General features: G+C 41.6%; 1 protein-coding gene across 1 annotated transcript; it reads right to left on the bottom strand.

Moving 5' to 3' along the window:
- Positions 1 to 2,995: 2,995 nt before the first annotated feature.
- On the bottom strand, positions 2,996 to 9,836 carry LOC129816866 (terminal nucleotidyltransferase 5C-like). The gene is made up of 2 exons (XM_055871800.1): positions 9,639 to 9,836; positions 2,996 to 8,813 (listed from the first exon to the last, which is right to left on the bottom strand). Exon 2 carries the CDS (start codon positions 8,789 to 8,791, stop codon positions 7,610 to 7,612), a length of 1,182 nt encoding a protein of 393 aa, XP_055727775.1. The 5' UTR covers positions 8,792 to 8,813; positions 9,639 to 9,836; the 3' UTR covers positions 2,996 to 7,609.
- Between the last annotated feature and the right edge of the window lie 592 nt (positions 9,837 to 10,428).

Here is a 10,428-nt window from a genome sequence, read left to right as displayed (position 1 = left end):
AGAATTTTTTTGTTGAGGTCACTTTTTTCAATGGGTTTTCATTGGGAATCCAGATTTCTAATTGACCTTCTTGCAGTTCCTACCGCTTCCACTGGATGTCAACAGTCTTTAGAAATTGGTTGAGGTTTTTTCCTTTGTGTAACAAAGAAATACGGCCATCTTGAACGAGGGTCACTTGATGTGTACTGTTAGAGGCGCGTGACCAGAAAGCTAGCTACAGTTTGTTTTAATCCTGTATTGAACACAGATCATCCCGTCTTCAATTTTATTGATTATTTACATTAAAAAAGACCTAAAGTTGTATTACAAAAGTAGTTTGAAATGTTTTGGCAAAGTTTACAGGTAACTTTTGAGATTTTGTAGTCACGTTGCACAAGTTGGAACCAGTGTTTTTCCTCGATCAAACGCGCAAAATAAATTGACATTTTGGGTATATAAATCGACGGAATTAATCGAAAAGGACCATTTGTGATGTTTATGAGACATATTGGAGTGCCAACAGAAGCTCGTCAAAGGTAAGGCATGAATTATATTTTTATTTCTGTTTGTGTCACGCCTGCAGGGTTGAAATATGCTTCTCTCTCTTTGTTTACTCTGTTGCTATCCTCAGATAATAGCATTGTTTGCTTTCTCCAAAAAGCCTATTTGAATTCTGACATGTTGGCTGGATTCACAAGTGTAGCTTTAATTTGGTATCTTTCATGTGTGACTTAATGATATTTAGATGCTAGTATTTACTTGTGACGCTATGCTAGGCTATGCTAGTCAGCTTTTTTACTGATGGGGGTGCTCCCAGATCCGGGATTGTGTACAAGTAGAAGTTAATGAGTTAGATTTTTATAGTAATTTGGCGCGCTGCATTTTCTCTGGCTTTTGGCCAAGTGAGACAGTAGCGTCCCGCCTAAACTCCAATTTTTGGATATAAATATGAACTTTACCGAACAAAACATACATGTATTGTGTAACATGAAGTCCTATGAGTGTCATCTGATGAAGATCAAAGGTTAGTGATTCATTTTCTCTATTTCTGCTTTTTGTTACTCCTCTCTTTGGCTGGAAAAATGGCTGTGTTTTTCTGTGACTTGGCTCTGACCTAACATAATCGTTTGGTATGCTTTCGTCGTAAAGCCTATTTGAATTCTGACATGTTGGCTGGATTCACAACAAGTGTAGCTTTAATTTGGTATCTTTCATGTGTGATTTCATGAAAGTTTGATTTTTATAGTAATATATTTGAATTTGGCGCTCTGCATTTTTACTGGCTTTTGGCCAAGTGGGACGTTAGCGTCCCACATATCCCAGAGAAGTTATCACATAATTTAACAAATATTTTCATCTTTACTAATTCATTTTATACAAGAATTAAATGCAAACCCCATAATTGAGAATTGTACACAGAGATATAGTTGTGTGTTTCCTGTCCTTCATGAGGTCACCAAATGAAACACATTCAACATAACTGTCCCTTAAGTGTCCACGGACCTTTCCCACACTCTCAAAAGGTGGACATATTGTTTAAAACTCCCATTTTGGGGATTTAGGAGCCAAGTGAAATCCCTTGTTCACTCTGTGGTCTCTCTGCATGACAAGAGGGGGAGAGTCTCTGCCAGGAATTTACAACCCGAGATAACAGAACCTGGGTGTAGGAGAGTGAGAAGCCACGATCTACACCCAGAAAGGGCCACGTCTGACAGAAGTGTGCTTTGGAATTCAGTGACAGTAGAGGCTATTTAAAGATATTACAGATTTAAAATCAGTCCCCCACATGACTTTAAATGGCTAAGTAAGTCTATTCGGTATCGCTCAGATCGCACGGCAGGGATGTCACAGTGCCATCAGCATATTGATAGATATTCAAATGCAAGTGGAGTCTGAGTTACATTTAACTATTTGCATAGGGCTTTCAATACAAGTAACAAAGTGCATTACATAATAAAATAAAGAAGCAAAGACAGGTGGGAGAATAAAAAGATTAGTAATTAAGATCATACATTAAAAAGCATCTTTGAAAAAAAAGAACAAGTTTGTTTATGTGTCCAGCAGGGAATTAAAGAGGCACTGAATCTGCAAGATTCCCGGTCTCCTTTCGTTTTCAACCTAGACTTCAATGACTTACGGGAGACTTATGCTATCAATTCAATAAAGTCAGAGAGGAAGACAGTTTAAATTATACAGAAAGACAGTGCGAGTGCCTTGGGTTGACGGCATTGACAGAGGTGGAAAAAGTGGTTAAGAGATTGTGCGGGGGACACAGCTGCATCACTTAAGTTACACCATGAGTAATTCCCAGCAGATAAGTCACCTTTTTATTAATGGCAGCAGGGTGTGATTCAGTGTCTACGCTTGAGGTTTCCAGCATTACGTATGGATGGATAGTTTGAACACTTTTTACCCAGTTCTTCAACCTCAAAAAAAAAGGTAAGTGTGATTGATCAGGTTCACACTTCAAGGTATGAAAGCACTAGAATAACAAAATCTCACCAGCATCCAGTTTTTGGCTGACCTGCTCTCAGAGAGAATAGTGAAGTGAATACTGATGGATAGTTAGCCATTGGACCCTAGGTAGGCCCTGATGCTTCCAAGTGGTCCAATGCAGCATGTTGGGAAAACAATGTCCCGCCCATTAGAAAACTTGGCAGGGACAATATTTCCATTACATGGAACAGACCGCATCAAGATGAGTTGGGAATAAGACCTAAGCCTGTAATTGCTGAACTGAGTGTTTGTAACCATTTCCCTATTGTGATCGAAATGAGAAAGAGGCTCGATGTTATTGACCAAGTTGCTTTAGTCTAATAATAATAATTTTAAAAATGTTGACAGATTTACTACACATTAAGTTGAGGAACAAATTAGCTTAACTATTGTACTAGTGCTCACTAAGGCAAAACCATGCACACAATGTACCCACTGACACCTCAAAGTGCAACCAAACGTTTTAAAACCTAAACACAAAACACATTTAAAAATGTTAATTAACAGAATAGCAACACCATTTGGAATTTAATACTTTATTTAAATGTTGTTTTTCCCTCTTCAAACACATTTTCCTGAAGTACATTTCTATCCAAAAGGAAAACTAAAGGTAAAAGTGCTGAAATGAAATAGTATAATGTCATCAACGTCAAAAATCAGAAAGCTGACAGCTCTTTGCCATTAACCATTTCAAAAAATAAAATGTGCAAGAATTTCATATCTTTAACTGAACTCACATCCACACAGGCATCCTCATACACACGTACACAAAAAAAAAAAAACATATCTGCTGTAAAATTCCACAACTCTTAATGCAAAAGTAGCAAAGAGCTTCAAAAAGGGATCGTCACTTTCCAAAAAGATAAGACTTGCTCTTTGGGAGAAAAAAAAAAAATTACACCCAACCCCCCCCCCCCCCAAAATCCAGACAATTGAGGGGACCATAACTCAAAATCACATGGAATTACAGCAGACAAGAGGGGGAAAAAAATAAAATAAAAATAGGACAAACAAAAAAATGGGGGGGGGAAATCACTTGCACCATCCATGAAACATACAACCCCAAATATGGGCAGCGATATATCGTATTGCCAAGCCTGGTCACACCCATTCTTATCTAGGGGAGCATACATAACTCATCTGTTTACAATTGATAAATAGGCACACATTCCCAGTTAGGATAGAGACAGAGACCACAATAACCATAACACATTCAGGCAGGGTAAGGGACACAAAGACACAGAATTTACACAAATTCAATATCAGTGGGTCTACAACCCTGGTTCTGGAGAGCTACTGAGCTGCTGGTTCTGGCTCAAAGCTCAATTGAGTCATCACTTTGCATGGTGGTAAACATTTGTAGGAATGACTGACAGCTCCTCTCCACCTGAATTATGAAGTAATGCTGTGTAAAAAAAGTGACTCATCAGAACCAAGGTTAAAGACCGTCGGCTCCAAACGCAACAAGCTTTCACAAATTAAAAATGGTCTCAGAAATGGTCTCAGCGCAGAGACAGATGAGAAGTCTTCTCTAATACACACCAGAGAGGGAGACAAATACCAAGTATAGGAATCTGGTGGCCAAGATGGGAGCACAATTCAAAAACATAAACATTCCAAGGTTCAAAAAGTTTACACCCCAGCTTTCAAAAGTCTGAAACAGCCCTTCACATTTAACCTCCCTGAGAACCAGCTCACCTCCAACATACAGTCTCCTCCATAGCTTATGTACATGTACACTTTCCGCTAGCTGGGTATGGAGTAAGACAAGGCCTCTAAAGTGCTTCCATTGAGTGGGGTGTACAAGTCATTTGACGCCAGACAGTTATTATGTATGGCTTGTCATTGCACTAGCTGCAGGTGTTGCTTTGGTTTCGATAAATTGAAGGGGAGGGAGGTGGGGGCAAAAAAAGAAGAAATGTAGATCATGACAAATAATTACTGGAATGACTAGACAGCTAAGTTTCAAAGTATGGTTTGGGGTTGGGCTTAAGAAAAACACGTCGCATGACACCAAAAAAAAAAGTCTACATAAATAATTCAATGGCAGTGTCTCAACCCATAAACAAAAAATAGAATTCAACCAAACGCAAATGACAATTTCATGGTAACTAGTAGCAACTATTCAGCTCTTAACTAATTCTCTCAACTCCCACCCACAAAAAAAATTATCCCACCAAATGTAAAGGCACTTAAGTGCTTAGTTGCTGGTTCAGACTTTGGTCCACACCAAATGTGCCCACATGGTGACTAAGCTAAAGCTAACCCAGATTAAAATTGTCCCATTGCCACCCACAAAATAAATTGCTGTTCCGTGACCCAGCACACAAGATGGCAAAATAAAAAAACATTAGAGATTATGTTATGAATATGAACACTGGTTCAAAACTTGCATTCATTTGTTATTTAAAAAAATATATATATAAAAAAAAAAAAAAAAAAAAAGGACATGTTGGTTACTTTTGTTGCACACAGAACTATTCATGAGTTCAGTCGTTGTCCTTGCATAGGCTCAAGCAACATGTTACCGGTCCTTCACTGATCCAGATGAACCCCGAAACAAGGAAATGTGTTTTAACCACGTACAGTTGTTCTCAGTTAATGTAAGATGTACAGCCTACAAGGGCCATCATTGCTTTTGCCTGCTTGCCAAACTAAAGACAGCACATTTGCTAGCCAACACAGCTCTCAAAACATTCAAGGTCCCAACAGCTACATAAAGCAATTTAAACAACTTGGAACAGTTTTTCATCTTATCTCGTATTATTTCGTGATTCCTCAGGTCCGTACATTGCTTTCTGCAAGCATGGACAGCAGAAAGTGTGTAACTACTAACATGGCAACCTCCATTGCTAGGGGAAATTAACCATAATGAGCTGATTGAAATTGTACCATTGATTTATAAAATGTGTTCATATAATTGTCTACATAATGAGGTTGAAACTTTGCAGTTTTGTTTCCTGGGTCACTAATGCCTTTTCTGAAGCCTTTATTAGTGGGTGGCCCTTGGACTAAAAGCAGTGTCCACGTTTAGTTTGGGCTGCTCAACATGCCCCGACCCATGGGTGTGACCCGCTCCAGAGACCATGCCGACCCCCCCCCCCAGGCCTGTGAACAGAGCAGATAACCACATCCTAGCTCTTATCTGGATGAGCATTTTAGTTTGCACAAGTTGATCGAGCAGCAGCTAGCACCTAGGGAGTGTAAGCAGAGTAGAGGGACAGGGAGCAGGCTGTCAGCAAGCGGGGGGGGAGGGGGGGGGGCAGGAGGGCAAACAGTTGAGTCACTGCTGCTCATCCATCAGTGAAAGCCATGTTGCCTTCTAGGTCCAAAAATAAAAGTCCCTGGGTTTGGTTGGACAGAAATACTTAAGGCGAACAGTTGGCTCACTAGACTGGAAATTAAAATTGCCAGGTCAGTAGAAAGGGAGATGGTGGGGGTGCAATTTCTAAATTGGTTTTAAAGTTTAATTAGGGTGGGAGGGGGTACTCGGATGCCTGTCGTAGATCAGAGTACAACTTCTGCCATGTAAATCAAGACACGTGAGGTCCAAAATGGGAACGGAATTCCAGACACTTACATTTCGTCAAATGTGCCAGGCAGGCAGCAGTGCTCCCCTATCCTCCCATGGCCAGAAAAGGGTTCAAACCTGGCCCCTGCAAACCCTTAGGGGGTGGTGGAGAGGGAAGTGAGTCAGCCCCCACGCATAAGGTTGCCGTCACACACTGGCACAACCCCGCCACCCTACACTCCCTCCCCACTTCCATTATTGGCTGCCAGCTGGCCTGCACCAGACTGGGATCCCATTTCAGGCCACTGCCTGCAAAGGAAGGCCTGCAAGGGGTTCCAGGGCCCGCCAAGTGGGGCTCCTTTTAAGGGAAAGGACAGTCTCTCCCGGACTCTCAGACTAGACTCCAGAAAGAGGGAGGTGAAGGCCCTGTCCTGTTCTCCGAATGAGCTTACAGTACAGACCCCACCACATGGACCATAAACTCTGACATCTGAGTGGTCACTGCTGCACCAATGTTTTGGAAGAGGTTTAAAAGAAAAGAATAGCAACTCCCCACAACATACATTAGCCACGGTCGGTGAGCAAAAAGGCCCAAAGAGTTACACTGCATGGTGTGCTTCTCAATACTCGTTCATGGCTCCCTTTGCTTTCCTTTCAAGCATTACCACAAACAGGTGAAAGGTTTGGATAGGCAGTCTACATTTCTATTTGACCTGTTGCATGGAGGAGAGGATACTAAGGAGAGGAAGCCACTTAACACTATTGAGATGCACCCTACATAGTATGAACTATTGTTTATACATAGTATTGGCTGAACAGATTTAGGAAGGAGGCAAGTCACAGCAGAAAATAAAACACATTTTTCTCTACAAAGTCTACACAGCACAGGCACCCTGGCAGCACTGCACTAGTGATATTCGGTCAGATTACCTTTCCTTTTTTACACCTTTGATTTAAAAACAAAATGAGCCATTCCTCTGCCTCCCTTTTAACTTGGATGCCTTCTAAAGGAGATGGGACAGTCATCTCACTAATAGAAAATTCCTCAAAAACACTGATGAACAAACCCATACTTCTCATCAGTGAACTAAACATTGATGTCATCTCAGGATTACCTTTTACACCTTGTGCTTCACATCTCTTTAGTTAACCATATATATATATATATTTTTTTTTTATACACTTTTCTTTTTCTTTTTTAAACAACAATTTTCTGCGTTTTTTCTTCCTTCAATACACACAGGAGCAAAACCCAAATAAACTTCTAAATATTTGTTTCCCTTTCTTTGAAGATGGACCAAATACACTTAACATGTGGGCACCAAGTAGAACTCATTCTTGAATCAGGACGTTAATTTGAAACCAATCTTCTCATTAGGGGAAACAAACAAAAACATTACAATCTGAGAAAAGGCAAAAAAATATCACTTTGGATCCAATGATCTTGACACCTCTGTAGATAAGGAATGAGAAAGGAGACCAAAATCAAAACACTTGGCCATTTAAATATATCCTTTATGACTACAGAGCGAAATGCCAGTTATGGCCTAATTTCTATTTTTTTGGCACATCTGACTTTTTTCCCCTTTCTCAAAGCAGCAGTCTTCGTGTTATATGGGTCTCTCAGTTACATGGCAGCCATGTTGGAATATTCTGGTTACACGAGGCAATGTAGTAGTTGCTGAAGTTGTGGTCTCGGACGTAGGGCGCCGGCTGGTAGTAGCAGGTGACACTGGAGGCGTCTGGGATGGCGTTCTGCTCAGCCAGCACCCTGAAGGCCGTCAGCGAGATGAGGTTGAGGGTCTGCCGCCTCTCGTGACCCATGAGGCACACCGTGCTCTCGTTGACCACGCGCCGCAGGATCATGAGGTAGTCATACTTGCTCTTCTCCTCACCCACAAAGTGGCTTTGCAGGTAGGCCTCCAGCTTCCGTTGCTGCTCACCAATGTCGGGGAAGTCGATGAAGAAGCGGGAGCACATATAACGCTCCAGGCCCTTGAACTCCTCCTCCGAGGTGGGCCGGAAGTCTCTTACCAGCAGGTTGCAGTACTTGAGAAGGCCGCCGCCACGGATCTCCTCCGGCCGCTTGGTGGCGATCAGTTTGTTCATGAGGTGGTCCAGAGACGCGCCAAAGTCCCCATACACGCTCTCACCCACCACGGTGGGGTGGAAGTGGCTAGACATAGGGTTCTCTGGCGAGAAGTCGTAAAAGGAGAGCAGCGAGTCCAACACGATCTGGAACGAATCCACGCTGAACTCAAACTGCCGGCGGATAGAGTCCACAAACTTCAGCTCCACGTTGCGCCCGTTGTTGTTGGAGAGGGAGATGAGGCTCCAGCGGTCCTGCTCAGTGTACACCTTGACCAGCTTCTGAACATAGACCTCCTTTAGGGTCATGGGAGTGATCTTCTCCTTGTTCACCCCCTCGGGGAGGAAGTCCAGCAGAGTGCCCAGCACCACATCTTTGACCAACTGGAACCCTGACTCCTGGGGCAGGTCCACCCTGAAGATGATGTCCAGGTCCTTGTAGCTCCAGCCAATGTCCTGCACCAGCACGTGGCTGGCTGTAGAGCCGTTCAGACGAACATCTTTCACTTTAATTCCCCTTAGCTCCAGACGGGTGCGCACCATCTGAACAATGTCTTTCAGCCGCACCTCCAGGGTTGGGAAGTTACCTCGGCCATGGACCGGCACCACTGCTGTCAGGACCTCATTGAGACGGCTCACCTGGTCCCAGCTCAGCACACTGTGGGACACACTCTCACTAGTGGTAGTGCTCATTGTGGATTCTGCCTTGTTAGCCATCTTCTAATTGTCTTTAAATTAACTAGGACAGAAAAAATATATATATTAGTTTACGAGTACCAAAATAAGTCGTTTCTGACCCCACAGAACATGCATGGCATGTCTGTGAGGAGATGCCAAAACAGAATGCACTGGAATTCCAGCCTTTGATCACTAGCTACTATGATGCCTCCTGAACTTCTAGAACAGACTGAGAATGTTTTCAATCGAGAACTAAGCAGCAGAGTAAAATAGAAAGGTGCTCGAGAGCAATCATTTGGATGTCACAAACATCGTGCTATAAATTATTTATTTTTTTCCTAATCAAACAATACTTATTAAAAAAGAAGATTTTAACTAGCTACCTAACTTAACTTTTCATTTCAAGGGAGAAGAGGATTTTTAGGAATACATGTGCGAAATATTTACATTTGGGGAAATAACACAGGCATGAATAACAGCAACACTTCAATTAAATCGGCCTAGCTAATTTCGCAATAATTTGACTGACTGGCTAATTCCACATTTTACAGCACGCGCTCGTGAAACTGGTTGAACGTGGAAGCCGACAGAACAAGTTCGTGCAAGTACAGTAACTATTTCTAAAAAGCACTTCACCAATTCTTTAGATGGCCACAGAAAACGACGCGAAAGGGTTACATAAGATAGGAAACTACAGCGTGTAAAATTGATACCTAAAACAATTTTTTTAAACAGGTAAGAAGTGAACTGCTGGCGAGCCTATCTTAAATTTACATCTCAAAAACAGGCACATTAAAAAGTTTGGTAAATCGAATCAACTACCTATATGAAAAGGGTTATAGTCAGAAGTGCACACATAATGAGCTGATATGAAAATTATACATACGGTTATGAAGGTATCCTCTCAAGGCATTCAAATTGCACAATTAGAAAATGTTAGCGGAGGAAACGTGCAGGCACTTCCATATATCCACTCGTGAGTATTAGACTAAAATGTCAGTGCCTGTAAGTGCGCATCTACTAAAAGAAACGCCTTCTTATATGCCGAAGAGCAACTGGCTGAACAGCCCTCCACGTCGCACTACACCATCCCCAGCACGTTAAAACACGTTCCCTATTCACAAAAACTTAACGAGATACAGATGAGTGAATAAAAATGTGAATACAAAATATTTACCTTTGATCGAACTTCTTAATAATTCTACAGCATTGACAGACTTGGAATTTTCTAACAACTAGATAGCTAGTCTTTCTATTTCATTATATTAATGCGCTGAGCGAAGCCCTTGATTGGCTAGAGAGGTTTTTGTGTTGCCAGGTTACCAGAAGCGTCTGCTGCCTTCATTCGAATGCTGCCTTTGGATGATTTGGTTTCCCGGTTGACAAACAAATTTGACACATTTAACAGAGATGTGATACATTTGCTGCAATCTAATCTCCTAAACACAACTCAGTTCTTCCTTTTTGAATTGTTATGTTTTGCGGAAATGATTAGCAGGGCATGGATTTGCAATTTGTGAAAACTCTCAAACCTTGTTGCGTTGGTAATCTATTTGAAAAGTTACAGCCTTATACTTAAATGGATTAAATAAATCGTTTTCCTCATCAATCTACACACAATACCCCATAATGACAAAGCGAAAACAGGTTTTTAGAAATAGCTTATTTACATAAGT

The sequence above is a fragment of the Salvelinus fontinalis genome, chromosome 19, assembly GCF_029448725.1.
Source record: "Salvelinus fontinalis isolate EN_2023a chromosome 19, ASM2944872v1, whole genome shotgun sequence".
NCBI classification, from domain to species: Eukaryota; Metazoa; Chordata; class Actinopteri; order Salmoniformes; family Salmonidae; genus Salvelinus; species Salvelinus fontinalis.
The sequence above is the reverse complement of the archived record's forward strand: the minus strand, read 5'-3'. Positions and strand labels throughout refer to the sequence as shown.